The 17,894-nt window shown below is 35.0% G+C and overlaps 1 protein-coding gene across 2 annotated transcripts in view; it reads right to left on the minus strand.

Annotated features, from left to right (window-relative positions):
* The window catches only part of BTBD9 (BTB domain containing 9), a 114,404-nt gene that overhangs the window by 90,938 nt on the left and 5,572 nt on the right, over positions 1-17,894 (minus strand). For both annotated transcript variants that reach the window (XM_064708901.1, XM_064708900.1), the window contains exons 3-7: positions 16,297-16,507; positions 15,400-15,763; positions 13,530-13,794; positions 11,504-11,723; positions 7,632-7,751 (exon numbers count right to left, since the gene is read on the minus strand). In XM_064708901.1, coding sequence (XP_064564971.1) covers positions 7,632-7,751; positions 11,504-11,723; positions 13,530-13,794; positions 15,400-15,763; positions 16,297-16,507 — 1,180 coding nt within the window. The remainder of the gene's footprint in view (positions 1-7,631; positions 7,752-11,503; positions 11,724-13,529; positions 13,795-15,399; positions 15,764-16,296; positions 16,508-17,894) is intronic.

The raw sequence follows: 17,894 nt of genomic DNA on the forward strand, positions 1-17,894 counted from the left end.
TGTAGAATTATCATCAACAATGTGATAATTCAGCATTTAGGTATATCTTTATGCATCACTGTCAAGCTGAATAATTACTGATAATTTTCACTTACATCAGATCTCATTTATGAGGTGAAACATTGAAAACAGAACTCAAGACAATTTAGAGTTTAAGAAACTCAAAATGAATACCTCAAAATTCAGACTAAAGAAATTCTAACCATACTACAAAAAACCTACTTATTATTATGTCAAGCTTGAGAAATATGTAATCTAGGTCTCTTAAAAAGTTAATTGTTTCTTCCAAACCATAAAGCAAAAATAAAAAAATATATTATACTTTTTTTTTGTAATTCGTCTCCAACAAACTGGATTGGCAGGTTCTCCCTATTTCTCAGGTATTTCTATACAAGGTGTATTGACCCTCTACAGACACTTTTTCAGACAAATAATCATTTTCAGCTGGTAAGTTGTCTGGCAGGTTGTCAGCAACAGTTTAAATACACACTAGCTTTTTTACTTTTCCTCAAAGCTGAGTTGAGCTCTTTAGGTTAAGATAATTGAAATTGCTATGACAGACAGGAGAAGGAATCTGAGAAGAAAAAAGCTGCTTTGATAAGGTTCTTGATGAAAAATATTATTGATTATTCCTGTAGAGAAATGAGCTTTTGTATCACTAGGAGCACATGTGGAGCTGAATTTAGAAATGTAAGCTTAAGATCAAAAGTATACATAACCTGAAATGAAGAAAAAGATCTTTTAAATCAATAAACACTCCAACCCAGATGAGGCAATAGCTTTCTGTGATCCTGTGTAGATGATCTACATTGTTTGAAAAATCTCAGACTATCACCTTTTCTTAGGAACAGAAAAAACATCAGAATGAAAACCTACTGGAAGAGAAAAAAGGATGCTTAAATACTGATAGACAGAAAAACATTGAGCAGCTATTCACTAAAATGGAGACTACAGGAAACCATTTCCTCCTATTTTACAGTTAAAAGGCGAAGTATTGGAAACATGCCAGTAAAGACTCCTAAATATGATCACATCTTACAAGAACGAACAATGAGCTCTACTCCCCAGCCCCAAAACAAAAAAGAAAACTGCCTGCAATGAAAATTGATTTTTGAAAATAATGTCAGTAAAAAGCCTCAAAGGTTTGGAGTAACATTTCAAAATTGCTTTTACTATCTATTACCATGCTTCTGTAACAGAAATCAAGATAATTTGTACTTATTTCTGGAAATTGTATTATTCTGTATCACTTACAGTCTTAGATTCAAGAAAATATTTTAAAATTTCAGTATCCAGAAATAAAGAAAAGCTAATCGGAATTATGCAGCAAGATTGGGATTTCTTCGTAAACTCACAAACGCCAGCATATCTGCACAGTTACAAATAAAATATTTACACAAGAGGCAACGCTTCTCAAAGAACAGTACAAACAAAATAACTAGTCAACATGTTGCCTCTGCAACTATTTGTAGTTCTCAGTTGCAGTAACTAAGGTAAAGATGGTTCCATTTACACAAGTTTAATCCCTCATTTGTAACAAGTCCTTTTATAAGGATACTAAGAACTTACTGATGAAAAAATTTCCACATACTTTTCAGACTGACAGAAGGCCTTACCAAGCTCTTAACAGCAACTCTTAGTCTGTGTTTTCTAGTTAGGTCAGAGATGCAGTAGGGCTTCATTTTAAGTTAAAAAAAATATTCAAAATTATCTTTTGGATGTCTCCATGCTTTTTCTGAACACGACCACTCCCTACTGGGAAACAACATATAAAAACACTCCCAGCACTAAATTAAATCTGCAGACACTGCTTTCATCTCAGTTTATTTCAAGTATGTTGTACAATATGTAACTGTATGCCCCTCAAGAGTTGACTCCTCATTTGTTTCAACATCTTCTTAAATCAAACTGTATCTGGAATGTCTTTTGGCAAGTTACTACCCACTAAGATTCCACCAAGCTCAGGAAAACTGCAAAATGGCTGTCCATAACAGGTAACATTGTCAGAGACCTAATGATAAGGCTGAAAGTGAGACATTGCTGCTTAATCAGCAGCTAATTTCAATGACTCTCCAAAAGACAAAGAAAAAATAAAATTACTGCAGCACCACCAGTAAAAGTTACCACAGTTACCTGAGGCTGCCTGATTAAGATCAGAATCAAAGAAAAATGTTTTGTCTAGCTTATACCTGAAAATCACATCTCCTCACATATCATTACATACAAAACAATTATGCACAAGTACTAATGTGTCTGAGTTTAGAACTACCTTTGTACTGAAAAATTGACTCTTCTTGTATTTTTTCAATGTTCAGAAGACGTTGTCTACAATTTAATTTGTCTTCACTCAGGCAGAGGATTACAAATAGTGAAATCATTAGTAGCAAAAACTGTTGAAGAACTAAATGAAAAATCCACCCAGTATCATCAATGCTTAATAAAAGGAAAGGCAAGTATTCTTTTCTGCACCAATAAATACATCTAAAATACAAATACACCTTCTAAAGTAAAAAAAAAAAATCTAAAGCCACACTTTCTACAGCAGCCAGGTGCTTTAAGGGAAACATGGAGCCCTATACCACTATTAATTCAACACATTAGTACTAGAAAACCTCAAGATTTTTCAGCTTAAAGCAGATGTAAAAAACAGGAAAAACAATATGCTTAAATAATTTCCCACATTTACAGCATGTTTCTACAGGCATCTACCAGTTCTCTTAATAGAAACATACTTTAGGACCAATTGTTCATGCAGAAATAATTAATATTTCCTTTTGATAAATCACACTATTATTATCCCAAAAAGTGCTAAGGCAGTAATAGCAAATACAGACAAAAACTGATCTCTTTACCATTTCAATATATTTTTTGAATGTTGGTATTACTGATAAAATAGCATCGATTTCAGACTATAAATTGGTCTGGTCAGGGAAATACTTCTCCAATCAAAACACAGAATCATCCAATCTCAAACTAAAGATGAAAAATGAATTGAATGTTTCTTTTTGATTTTATGTACTAACTCTGTACTTGCTCCCTCTAGAGCATAAAGAGCAGATCAGAATGATTTTGTAAATCTGGGAAGTTTAATACACAAAAAAAAGCACAGAGTAGGAAAAAGACTTTCATCAAAGGAGTGTAAATGGAAAGAAATTAATTCTTTTAAACTTTTATTGTAGTGACACCTTGTGGCTACATCTGCCTTACTATGAAACCTCAAAATTTACATTTTCTTGTAATTCTTCTAATGCAGTTCTTCAAATATTGTGGTCAAGGATGAAGTAAAAAGATGAAGTCACAAAACAAAAATAAAAGGATGAAAAAAGTGGGAAGGGTAAGACAGAAAACAGCATTACCTGCTCAAAGACCTTTAGCATTTTTAACATTCACTGCTACAAGAGGAATATGGAATAACTATGAACCTGACACTTGTTCCTAACTTCTACAGGAACATTTTCTGTATCCTGTCTTCTCTCTAAAGAGTTTTCAGCTTTACATGAAAGTTGATATGAAAGTGTAAACAAAGAAAACAGGACCAAAAGAAATTCTAAAAAAACGCACTACTGTAAGGAATAAAAAAAGGGGGGGGAACAGCCCTGTAATCTCACTCTCTTATTTGCTTTTTCTACACAGTATATGATTGTTCAATTTTCAAAGATGGTAAAATAATGTATTCTAGAAGGATTTAAAGCAAAACAATCACATCAATAAACCCCCATATGTTTAGCTCAATATTTTCTTTTACTAAAACCCCTCTAAATACAGCGACACCCTGTTACTTGCTATACTAAACTCTGACACTGAATAAGTAATCTTTGTACAAATTAGCTTGTTTATCTAAATCAGGAATCCCATCCTACAAATAATACAAATGATCTGATGTGTGTGAGAAAGCACAATCTTCTCATCTTTTTATTTTAGAATTTCAGTCTTCAGTTATTGCTCTTGCACTTTTTTTCACTTATTAATCGGACAGAGGTTATGGCTGCAAAAGTTACTCTGAACATATTAAGACAGACTGGAGCATGTAAGCAACAGGAAGAAGCCAGGAGTGTAAATAGCCTGATCACATTACTTGACTTTGCCTAATGAGCTTGGATGGTTTAATATGCACTCTGCCAAATACAAACTATCTTTCATGGGAAGCACAACAATGCCCCTAACTCCAACACTACTGTAAATATTCCATAACGCTCCATACATCAAAAAAATCAAATCATGATAGAGACTATGACACACAGGACAAATGGTTCATTAAGGAGGCTGAACTGGTTTTAATTCACTATTGTATAAATTATTTATTTAACAACTAATGGCTAGAAGGTTCCCTTTTTCATCCAGCTTGTGTGAAAAACGCATTGATTGTAGAATTGAATATGGATAGATTTGCTTAAGAGGAAAGTCACACAGGTTTTCAAAAAGACAAATACCCCAACCTGTACACAAGCAAATAAAAGACACACTCCATCAATTTTTATGCCCATGGAAATGCTTGAGTAGCTTCTTAAAACTGAGATGAACATATCAGTTCAGATGCTGACACCTCTCACCTTTTACAACTAATATTTATGTGAAAGGTAACTCAAAAAGGCAACTAACCCTGCCTAATGTTGCAGGGCTCATATCCTGTTCATAATCTATGAAGAATTGCTCTAGTGTATCAGACAACTGTACATGTTCTACTCCTTCACTTTGGCAAAAAGCATGCAAATAAAAAAGCCTCAATAATTCTACTCTTCAATTCTTTGTTGCTCTTCAAAATGACATCTTACACAGTGCCCTCATAAAGCACTTTGAGCTAAAATAATTTTTTAAAATTAAAAAAACCCTAGTTGAAGACCCTCCTGGTAAGGCATTCAGTCCATGATTATCTATTAAAAATGTATTCAAAACTTTAAAAAAAATGCAGCATGGTTCCCAAAGTGGTTACTTGCAAAAACATTACCTGCATTAGTAAGACAAAAAGAGTAAAATGCCAAAACTAATGGCAAGAAGACAGAACATAACATGATGCTTCCATTCCTCTGTACTGTTATCCATTAACAGGAAAACTTTGGCACTGGGACTTGAGACACTAAAACAAGACTATACAACAGAAGCAGCATTGAGCAAAACAGAGCATATAAAACCCTTAAAACATATCTGCCCCTTGATAAGTATGCACAACATGCCTGTGAAACAGAATGTCAAATACTAAAGGAATACATTCTGACAATCTCATACTTTAAATCTGTGCTCACAAGACTGGAGAACACCTCTTTTTTAGGTGTTTAAGAAAATGCTACGTGTATTAGGATTTCTGTTTTGTGTATGTTAGTATACTGGAAATAAGTAATTTAACTTGTTTAAGTAAACAGAACTGCTTTAAATACATTATCACAATACACTGAAATTGGATACAAAAGAAAAGTTTAGTAGTCCATGCTTACTTCCTTCTGAACAGATTATTGATGAAAAGACAGATAAGTAAGTCTCTAACACTAACATCTATGTGTACACAGCCTCCCCTGCTCAAAGCCTCTCTCCTAAAGGGAATTTGATCAAAATTCCCAATCAAAGGAGATTCAACCTTCAAGTAATACCTAACTATTTATATTAATATCATTAAAAAAAAATTCTTAATGTTGAACTCCTCAATGGAGGCTTCAATTCTCTGGTGTAAACAAAGATTACAGAAAATCTTATCTAAACTATATTTAATTATTATGGTGACTCAGCTGAGAATTTGTATTTTGCCTTAAGGTTACTGCTCCTTATTGAGCACTTAACAATAAGTGCTCATAAACTTAGGCTGCTACATGACTTTATCTTTAGCTTTTCCACTCTTCAAATAAGCTGCACCTCCAAGAAATTCCCAACCATTTTGTGGGTATGATAATGAGGAAAAGAGATTTATAGAAAAGAACAGGATTTCTTTGGGAAAAAGAAAGCACTTCTCTCCATGGAGATTCCAAGAGCTGCTGTGCCAATTAAAAAGTTTATGTCTACAGAATAATTATTACAATGCAGGTCATTTTCTCTCACGGTCTATGAACCAAACCTAATGATGACAGCATCTTTGGTATCTACATGTTGTATCCTCCCTATCAATTAGCTCAATTCAGTTTTTGAATAAGACTGCTTCAATGTGATTATCAGCTTCTTGCAGAATTCCCAACGCCTATAGTTAAAAAAAAATTTACGGTTTAAAAAACATCACTTTAACAACATTTAAACCCATCTATTTATTTTCACAGAATGGCAGAATGTCAGAATATGTTGAAGGGACCCATAAGGATCACCAAAGTCCCTGTCATGGACAGCACCATCCCCAGGAGGGACATCTTGTGCCCAAGAGTATTGTTCAAACACTTGAACTCTGTCAAGCTGGTGCTGTGACCATTTCCCTGGGAAGCTTGTTCCACTGCCCAACCACCCTCTGGGTGAGGAACATTTATCTAATATCCAACCTAACCCTCCCCTGACACAACTCCAGGTCATTCCCTTGGGTCCTGTCGCTGGGCACCACAGAGAGGGGATCAGTGCCTGCCCCTCTGCTTCCCCTCACAAGGAAGGGGTGACTGCAGTGGGATCTCCACTCATTCTCCTCCGGGCTGAACAAACCAAGTGCCCTCAGCTACTCCTCATACGAATTCCCCTTAAGGCCCTTCACCATCTTCTTCTGCCCTCCTTAGAACCCTCTCTAAAGGTTTAATAACCTTCCTGTATTCTGGTACCCAAAACGCCACCTTGGAGGCATCCCTCAAAGCTCCTCAGTCCTAACTTTCCGCTTTTACAATTATTTAAAACAGTGCATCAGCAGAAAATACATAATACATAAAAATACATTTTCAAGTTATATAGTAGGTATCTAAGTGCATTATAAACATTTAGACAGTCAAGGAATGATGTTTACTACTGAGTGAAAAAAAATCAGCATCAGCTGAGAAAAAGGTAGGTATGTATTGAAGATGGAGGGAGAAGACCCAACTTCCTTGTTCAGCATCGACTCCGTTTATTCACTCAATCAATCACTTTTTATAACCGTGTTAATTAAGTTCATGCATATTGCAAACCCGAGCTCACAATAGGTCAGAGATAACACACCAACTCCTCCTTATGTTTCCGATACCAAGATTTGGGTTCTCAAAATTATTTTTGCTTTCCCAAAACAGCCAAAGATAGAACATCCACTTGTTATGAGAAAGCTGCCTGAGAACTCTGGTATGCAAGGTTCTCAAGGTCTTCATGTTTGTCACTTTTACTTGTAATTAAAAACAACCTGAGAACTTCTGCTGTTTACAGAAACCGGCTGTGAGAATTTTACTCTTCACAGCTGCCTTCTAAGCCATTTCTGAAAAAATCTCCAACAGGTATGACTCAAAAAAAAAAAAAAAAAAAAGGAGAAGGAGATAGACATGGAAAAACCATAGGTTTCAAACTGGATGCCTGCACTGTATCAACTATACTAATATATGAAAAGAATGAGATAAATTATTATAAAACTATACGAACTAAGATAAACTATGTTTATAGCACAGCTGATAAAAGTTGAGATATAACACAACATAATTAAGTAGCAAAATCCAGCAACTCATTCTGTTGCCTACATTCTCTAGTGTCAGCCACTGTTATTACACTGATGAACTAACCTGCAGACTCGGGCAGGAAAATACAGGTTCTGCCAGGACCGACAGAGGTATTTAGAGTGATCGATAACCCGAATCCAGTCCAACTCATCCATGGACACCTCAATGTAGTAGGAGTAAGACCTATGGATTGTCAAAAAACACTGGTTAGAATACAAGTCAACAAATTTTAGATACCAAATTTTACACTGACTTCTGGATTTTCAGTTGTGTTGAAAAGAAAACTGTTCTTACCCCGACCCTTGTGTTGAAAAGAAAACGGTTCTTACCCAGGTCCCTCATTTCAAACTAGCTTTGAAAAGGAAGTCTCACAGTTAAGATGTATTCTCAGAATGATTTAAAACATTCACACACTCACAATCTATAGACATTAGATAAGAATACTATGCCAAAAAAAAAATGAAATGGAGACTTTTGACTCTGTCATAAAAATTATCATTTGTATTCCTTCCTCACAGAATAAAAGTAAATCACCACCAGTGATACAGTGGTACTTCTATTGCCAAATCAATAAAGAAAAAATGAAAAACAATTACTAGATCAAAAATGCAAATTCAAACTCCTAACTTGAAAAAAGCTAATTTATTTTATGACCATTTTCACTTTATGACCATTTCACAACTGAAGTTGTTCTTCACTTCTGACCCTTTCAGTTCTTTATGATCCATCACTGAGCCTGTCATTACTTCCTTACACATGCCAAAATCACCTCATGAAAAATAAAAAAAGCCGCTGACAGAATCTGTGTCTTCCTCCTGCTTATCAGTTATGTTTACCTTACAGTTTGCTGTTAAAAGAAAGCAAACCCAACCTAGAACATAAAAGTTACAGCTAATTCCCTATTATATCCACTACTGTAATGCTTTGAATAAAGTAGAAATTTCACTTGTAGGACTGCAAGTCACTGAATATATGTTTCAGAGTATTTTCCTTTCCCTAAGGAACTAGTCTGCAACATTCACAGGCATTTCAACAGCACCACGTCAGCACTTAATATCCTTCACACTGATTTCTACAGAGGTGTTGCTCTTAAAGAGTTCTACATAAGCATGTCTTATTGAACATTAATGTCTTTGTTAGTATTTCTAATTTTCCTGATGACTTAAAAGAGTACATGCTTAAAACTATATTGTTTAAAAATCCTTAAAATGTTAGATAGCTCTTAATACCTTGGAAAGGTAAGGCTGAGTCTTTAAATGTCAACGGCACAACCAGCTTTCACATTCACATCAATCAGATGTGTAATACTCACGACCCACATAAATACAACGTGTTTTAGCAACATTACTATTACTAACATATGCGTACTTGACCAAACTCGGCAGTCAAGTTTTAGAGTTTGAGCAGTTTGTATACGAAAGTTACTGACTCTCTCAGTCCTCTCTGCCTTGAGAATTTAGAGGTTCTCATCATTGCTAACAAATATTTGTAACCAATACACAACATGCTACTTTTTGGTTTCTGAAGATACCAAACAAAGAAATATTACCCCAAAAATACAGTTCCATTATCATACACAATGGTATGCCTTTAATTCTTTTAAGGCTGGATAGCATCTTATTTGCAGAGGCAGTTTGGATAGCCTCCCCCTACATCTTTTTTTACAGCTAAGATTCTGCTGTTAACACCTCTGAACTAGAGGTATAAAACACCTGTTAGTTTCCATTTGGTTCTGTTAAGAATATCCAATAGATCAGAGCTTCACACAGACAGTTAAAATTAACAGAGTAGCTTAAAAAATTGTTCAACAAGAAGCAATCATGCTGTACAGGTCTGTTCATGTCTGTACAGGCGTTAAAACACCTCTTTCTCATGTATCTCATTATTCATGTATCCCAGGAGAAAGATGCAGTTTAGTGGCCAGCAGTTGTTAGACAAAGATGGCAGAAAGGAAAAGACCTCTACAAAAAGCAAGAACAATCTCAGAGCAAGAGAGACATGGACATGTCTGAGCAATCCCAGATCCTTAAGATCTTGGCTGGCCAATTTCTGAACAGCTCTCAGGCCAAACTCTTCTCAAGTTCAACTACCCCACTGTAAATTGTTTTCCTAATATTTATTATTAATTTATCTTCTTGCTTGCATCCACTGCTCTTTGCACTCTCAGCACACAGCTGCAAGAGAACTCTGTCCCTGTATTCTCTACATTCTTGCACTGAATAGGTCAGGAGAGCAACAAACTCTCCCTTCTAAGCCTGCTCATCTTAAAACAGCAAGTTCTCATGCGCTCAAGCCTTCATCTTGGTGTCCTGCTGAACTCACTCCAGGAAGTCAGTATCTTATACTGAAGAGCCCACAAATAGACAAAGTACTCCAAATGCCTCCATTTCCATTTATCTTAGACAGTTGAGTTACTGGAGGGGAAAAAGCTTGACAATTCATAGAACAGAGAATCAGAGAATATTCTGAATTAGAAGGGAACCCCTAGGATGATAAAAGTCCAACTCCTGGCCTTGCACAGGGCAGACAGTGCTAATTCCAGTACTATACCTGTTGGGAAGCACAAGAAAGCCCAACAGCAAGCTTTCCACAGAAATCGGGAAGATTTAAAAAGAAAAAGTTAAAAATCAGCAAGACACAGAAACTATATATTAAACCACTGAGCCCTCAGTATTTCATGAAGACAAAAAACTCTAGAGATCCACCTTGTCAGATATTCTGCCAGCAACAACAGTTTGTTGTACAAATTTCAGATGAAGCACACAGGACACCAAGTAACAGATAACTCTGTAACAAGTTATCCCAAGAAGAACATTTTTTCCTTGAAAATCAGTTGATCTCCTGGCACAACTAGTATAATATGATATGAAACAGCTCCTTATACCTTCAAAGATCCACTTTTTGATCTTTACAAAAGAAATAGAAGTGAAACAAATTTCAGTTGAACTGAAGTAAGAGAACTTCCTTGAAACAGTTAAATAGCTAAAATTAATTAAATTGGTCTTGAATTATTAGCAACTAACTCATATTTAAAAATTTATTTAAATTTACAAAACACCTTACCTAACAAAAACTTTTATACACCCTGTTCTAGAATAACATGGGTTGGCTAAAAAAGCAAAATGAAAATATTCTGCAATGCTAAACTGGGGTTTTTTTGAAATAAAATAAAATTAAATAAATCCCTTATCGGTAAGGTAATGAGGTATATAATAAACGTATAAGTAAGCTTGTTTTATGTTTTTAACAGCTGATGAATACCTGCTGAGCTGTCTACTAAACTGTAAGATCTTTGTCATAGCAAGTTACAATATTACTATATTAAATTTCTCAGAGAAAAAGAACCCTGCAATTTTTCTACTTCAGCAACCTCCCAATTGCTCAAATGAGCTCAATTAGAATTTTCATACATACCATAATAACCTGAAGTAGCTCAGTAACAACTGGCTACAGCATCCATGACAATTCATATTTCAGCAGTCTAACCATGAATCTTCTAATAACTACAGTAGTCAGTTGGTAACTCACATTCTAAATAAATTTTACTACCTCTGAATTAACAGAATCACAGAATCATTTAGGCTGGAAAAAACCTCCAAGATCAAGTCCAATCTTATTGTCAAAGTGGGCCATTTCCTAACTGTTTTGATATATTGAGAAAAATTGGAACAAAAGAAATCTTTTAATGTTTGAAATGCAAATATGTAAAAACATTGAAATACTTTAAGGTAGTTTAACATCTCTAAATATGATCTGGCGTGTAAGTAACCAAAATTACATTTAAAAATCAGATTGTTTCCAAATAAACCTTGTAACTGTCAGCTCCAACACCACCGTGCTATTCCCATAAAATATTTCAATTACAGTTTGCACTGGTACATTATCTCCAGTACAAAATGCATTACTGTCCCTTTTTATGTCACCTTGGCACCTACCGACTGTCTCTGTCCCACAGGAGAATTCGTATGTGGTTGATTATGGAGGGCTGGCCCAGTTTAATCTCAATGCCGGAGCGGCAGTCGTCGTTGATCGGGTGTCGAGAGAAGCCATGATCCAGGTCATAGTTCTGAGTGTCTCCATCCAACAGAGCAGACTTCAGCTCCCCTTTTACGACTTGTGCTCCATACTTCATTGTTGCAATATTCTCCCCTGGTACTAAGAAGAAAAGGGAATAATTTCTTAAATTTCACACTCAAATTAGATGTGCTGAATATCAACTCTATTAGGTCAGACCAAAGATTTATTGCTGGTATCCTTTCTTGACCAGAAACACATGCTCTAGGCAAAAAAAAAAAAAAAAAAAAAAAAGATAAAGAGGAATTAAATAAGATAAAGAGGAATTAAAAATATTTTGCTTCTTCAATTTTATTTGGTATCTCCTACATGCTTTACAGTAATAAAGCTGTGATAATTTACTATTATGTAGCAGCTATATTCTCAGTCCCCTTCATGATTTTACAGAATTCTGTTGCACCTGTCAACTGCTGTTTGCTTTAGGTTTGGGTTTTATTGGAGTTTTTTTCCCCCTAAATGGAAGAAATTTAAATGCACAAAATGTGTATCAAATGTTCAAGATGCATCCTGAATTTGCAGAGTGGTTCAAAGCAGTAAATCCACACATGCTTCTCTGACAGCTACACAAGCTTCCAGTATCCTGCAAAGCTAAATGAACCCAAGTGAAATGGGAAATTTTTGGCTACTTCGGCTTTGAACTCACATGGAAAAGCAAGTTTTTTTATGCCACCATTTCACTGTAATAAGCCTGTGTCCTAGGAACAGCTTCCTTCAAGTTAACTGGGAATAATGATCCCTAACTTCAACTACAGAACAAAACTCTGTAAACTAGTCTCTTCAACAGACATTTTTAACAGCCTTGTTTGAGGAGAGATCCCAGAAAATATGATCTGAAAACCAAATGATGAAAAGCTACCCCAAACTTTTCAGGCAGGTTGACAATAGAAGTATGAATTTTAACAGGCTGATAAAAATTTGATATCTAAAGAACAGAATTTGAAGTGCTAGTCAACATTTCCATAAACAGAAAAAGCTTCAAGATCCTGAATGAGTACTAAAACAACAAAGAAATTCCACTCTCCAAAAAGCTGTGATTAGGAGAATTTTATTGTGGAGATAAATATCCAGGAAAAGAAGCCAGAGAAGGCCATTTGACTTATTCAAATGTATCTACTGCACTGTCAACAGAATGTCCCACACAACAAGACTTTTACAATACCCTAATATTAAACTCATATGTTTAAATATTAATAACTGTAACTTCTAAGGGAGAGCAAAGAATATGCAATTCTAAGATAGCAGTAATTCTCAGGGCTCATCATGCATGACTGAGAATACAGCGCAGACTCTTAAAGAACATTGAACTTTTTCCTTTGCTGTGGATCAAATTCATACATTAGATGGCTAACAATATATTTTTAAAGCTTAAGTGTTAGATACTCTTCTTGAATTAACAGAGAGCACGGAAAAAAAGTCAAACTTTTTAGGTTTCCATTAAAATGACTTCACAGACTTGTTTAAACTATTTGGACAAGCATGTAAAGAGTAAAAGAAAAGTCATAAGTAGCGGAGAAATTATGAAAATGTTAATGAAGTAGAAAACAGGTCACATAAAACCATTTAAATATCATATTTCTCACAGCCAATTAATTTTTATTTTCAATGATTTTGTAAAACTTTTTCTATTAAATTACCACTTCCTCTGGGAAAACAGTATTACATTCAAGTTTGAGAAATATCTGAGACACAAAGAAAGAAAAATAATTGGCTAATATGGAGAAATAAAAATGGCAGGAACAGTTACATAACAACATATTTCATACTGCAAACCTTTTGTAACAGACAGTAATAGTAACAGATGAGAACTTAAAGCACAAATTAAGCATATCCTCCAGACAACCACAGTCACTAAATGAGAAGGAAATAAACAAAAAACCTGATCCTTACTTAACATGCCCCTGTAGTTGAGGTCCATGTCCCGACTCTCAGAACGAATCTTAATGGCATCTAGGATGGCATCAGGTGACAACAATCCAGAAGGTCTTACAACATTCAGTAGCTCTGTCAGACTCATTAGTGGCAAACGTACTGCTTGCATGATTTCAGCGTGGTTTTCCTTGGGGTTATGTTTACACCAGTTCATCAAAGCTTGGAAAATGTCCTTTTCAGGAGCTGCAAATGAGTCTCTCAGTACAATACTTAGAAGAGCAGCCTGGAAAAGAGAAATATGAACAAAACATATACCTCCTAAATAAAAAGAAATTGAGTTGAATTTTATTTTTTTTCAATCAAGGGAAATTCAAATAAGGCAAAAATTAATGGCTATTTTACCTTATAGCTATTAAAAATAATCTCCAAAGGGATGATTCCGTGAAACTGTAGATTGTTTTAGTTATGTAAGAATTACAGAATCCATTACCAAAACAATAGGCAATATAACAAAATAACTAGAGAAAATTGAAATGTAGAGAACTAATCAAATCAATATAATACCATTCAGTAGTGCAAATTTACTTTGGAAAATTATAAGAGATTTGAGGACTTAACAGTATAGTTCAAAATATTCCTTTAAACTTAGGTTGCTATAAGACCACTGATGAGAAAAAAAAGTATTGCTTGAAACCACTTTTTTAACCATTTCTAACTACTTGGGATTTCTGTCCTGTCAATCTTTCTCTCTCTTTGGGTACCAATGAGAGAGAGAGAGAATGATCAGGTAAAAACTCCAGTGGTTTTTATTCATGTAGAAAGCCCACTGACTACAAAATGAAGACACAAATAATCAAATAACTTTTTGATTTTCACTTAGCTAGCAGAATCATCAGGAACTGGCCTAGAAAATGGAAAGATCTCTCCTATACCAGCACTGGCTATGTCAAAGACCTCAAAGCGTGCACTTCCTGATGAATGATGTTTGCTCATTTCATTATTGATAATATACTCTCAGAACTCAGATTTAACAAACTGCATATGACAGAGAGAGAAAAAAAATCTTTTTTCCTTATACAATGAGTCATTTAAAGCAGTGTTATATACTCATTAATGGAATAGACCCTTCACAGCTCTTCCCCTAAGGAAAAAAACCACTTTAAAAAGCCCCAATTAAAGCATCATTCATTCAAGGTGCTCTGCTGCTTCATGTGAACACTACTTGAAAACACTCTCTCACTATTAAGTCCAGCTCAAGATCCCTCCAGAGTAACTGTAAAATTTCAACTTCACAGAACAGCCTGACTCAGTCACAAACATTCATGCATCTAACAAAAAAAAAACCACACACAAAAAACCCAAACCACCATACCACACCACCATATTCAGTGGTTCAGAACATAATGACAATCAGCAATATAAATCACAGTATCCTCTAGAATGCTTTAGTTCACCCAGGAGAAAATCACCCATCACTGATGAAGCTTATATCAAGGAATTAATAGAACAAAGTATGCCCTGTCACATTCAAGTGTATATTTGACTTCCCCTCTGCAGCATTCAGAAGCCAAATTGTATTATACCAGGAACAGATGAAATAAGACAAATTAAAATTATATTGCCTGCTGCCATATTTTAGAACACTCCATTAGATATGGTATATTAAACTATTTTGATTGGTCAATACCTGAAAAATTCAGAATGGATTGCCAAAATTTCCAGCTCAGCTTATCTTGAGCATTTCCAACCATCACAGTTTCACAAGCATAAAGTAACTATGAGCTTACACAAGTTTTTAATTGGTGCCCTCATTAGTATTTTGTCACAAAACTGTATTATCACCGAAATCAGTAATCTTGGAGAAAAGAAGTACAAACTAAAGATGTACCTTGGAAAGTGACAGGAAGCCTTCGCTGGAGAGCACCTCTTGGGCATTTCTATCCATGAACATACAGCACATAAAAGTTAATTTGGGAAGAGAATAAAGACTGGCAACATCAAAAGTCATACAGACATTCTGAATATTAAGTATTGTGCAAAGATACTCAGATGTGGAATCCTCCAATTCTGGGAATCCATATTTATGTGCCAGGCTTAAGAAGTCAAGAAGAACCTCTTCTTTCTCATCTCGTAGTGTAGCACGACCAGTGTAAATGTATTTCAACAGCATGGTAAATGCTTCTGCAGTGGTGTCCTGAAGAGGAATTTCTGCTTCAGGCTGAGACTCTCTCATTCCTCCATACAATAATGCTCTATAAGGAATAGAGTTTAGTTTAGTTAGTAGCTTATCCCTCTGGCAAAATTCACAGGGATATTAAATGTATTTCTACTGAAAAATTTCCAGCTCCTAAAAAAAAAAAAAGGATTAGTATTATTCCTAGTTTTAAAATATATATTCATCTGTATCAGTCTAACTTCTTCTCAATTCCAATTCATCAAAATCCAACTTGCTATCTCACTATATTCCATAGAAACATACCATTTATACTCTGAGAAATCAAAACAACTTTGCAGTAGTACTTCTCAGCTCTCAAGTTCTCTTTCTCTTGAATTTGTGAAGCTACCTTCAAAATCCAATTTAATGAAGGTCAAAAGAATAACACTGTGACATTGGTATTTATCTTTTTCTATTTGAACACAATGATTTGATGTGCTGGGAAACATTCACACAGAAAAGGTCACACTCAATGGACAGATGATTACACCCTGAAAAGTTCACAGGGAAATAATGTTTATCTCATCTGCACACAAACTTCCTGTGAGCCTGACAAAATGCCTTACTCACCTGAAATAATGGCATCTAGCAGCCAGGATGACTCTGTGTGCTGGAAAACGCTTCTTTTCCACAATAAAGGTAACGTCACTGTATTCCTCCCCGTTCATCAGGGCACCAATGTGCTCGGACAGAATGTGCACGTGGTCGATCTCCCCCACAGCCGTGTACGGACGAAGCGGGTGGCTGTTGCTCATCTTGGAGGGATGGTGGTACTGGTAGCCTAAAGCACAAAGAAAGCAAGCAGTAGTATACAGGGCAAAAATATTAAAAATAGCAAGCGTAACTGCAATAACAAAAAAAGTGACTAATCTAAGTAATTATATATTACAAGAAAAATTAAGCTGAGGTTTTCTATCAAAGTTCATTTTCAACCAGACTCAACATAGCTGGCATCAACAATTCTAGCTAAGTATCTCAGAGAATTAGCACCTTGTTATTCAGTCAACCCATTTACTTAAAAGAAAAAGTTTCCAACAAAGGGAATTAAAAATTAAACTATTTTACATCATGTTACCATTAGAAAGCAATTTTTATCTGAATTAAAATGCACAGACACAAAATAGAAATAAGCAAGGTAACCAATTAAGCTTAGTCTTAACTCTCCTGTCTGTACTAGAATCAGTGAAAAGTAAAAACTGTTTCTGTAGATTTCTATTCAGCATTTCAGAACAGAGAGAAAATAAACAATCAGGAAAATTTTTAATAAAGAATAAAGTCCATCAGAGAGAAAAGCTTTACAATATACAGTTCAATTTTCTTACTCTTTACATTCTGTTTTCTTGATGACTTTGTTCCTGCACACATATAAAGATATATATATATAAAAACATACCTCTCAATCATAAAATTAGGAGATTGCCCACTAATGTGTAATACAGATAAATGCTTCAGTCATATCTTCTATAGAATTCTTTTGTTTCTTTTTCGTTCACACCAAGTTTTAGCTTTTTATGGTTTTGGTTTATTTTGGCAACAGAGACTTTCTGTAATGTCAATAGCAAGAGCATCCAAAAGTGAATTTAGGTCTTATACTGACTTTTACTGTGACACTTTGGTTTGCTTTTCTTTAAAAAGGAGTTCGTTGTTTCAGATAATGACCATTCATATCTTCAGACGTATCTTCCCTGCTCCAGTTACTAGACACTTTTCAAAACAGGCAGATATCCAGTGCTAAAAAAGGTGGTGTACCACAGAATGATGAGGCCATATCTTACACACCTAACATATGAATCTTTTAAGTCAAATATTCATGACTGAAATACACTTTTATATTCTACTGTAAAAATACTATGAGAAAATATGTAAAAAAAACCCCAAATAGATGCACTTGGGGTCAATTATTATTTGCAGTTGAACACACGGAAATGCTTTATCCAAAATCAAGATACTATGGAAACACAGTCCCAAAGAATCTCAAATGAAACTAAACAAAAAGTGATAGAAATAGAAAATAAAATTTAAGAAAAAATACAGCATACTAAATCAATCACAGATCACAACACAAATGGGAACAAACTCCCAGGTTTCCACTGCTGTCTCTGCTACTTGAATTAGAAGCTGTGTGCCTGTGTAGCCACTACAGCACAGAACCAGCAACACTGGCCAAG

Source organism: Zonotrichia leucophrys, chromosome 3, assembly GCF_028769735.1.
Source record: "Zonotrichia leucophrys gambelii isolate GWCS_2022_RI chromosome 3, RI_Zleu_2.0, whole genome shotgun sequence".
Lineage (NCBI taxonomy): Eukaryota > Metazoa > Chordata > Aves > Passeriformes > Passerellidae > Zonotrichia > Zonotrichia leucophrys.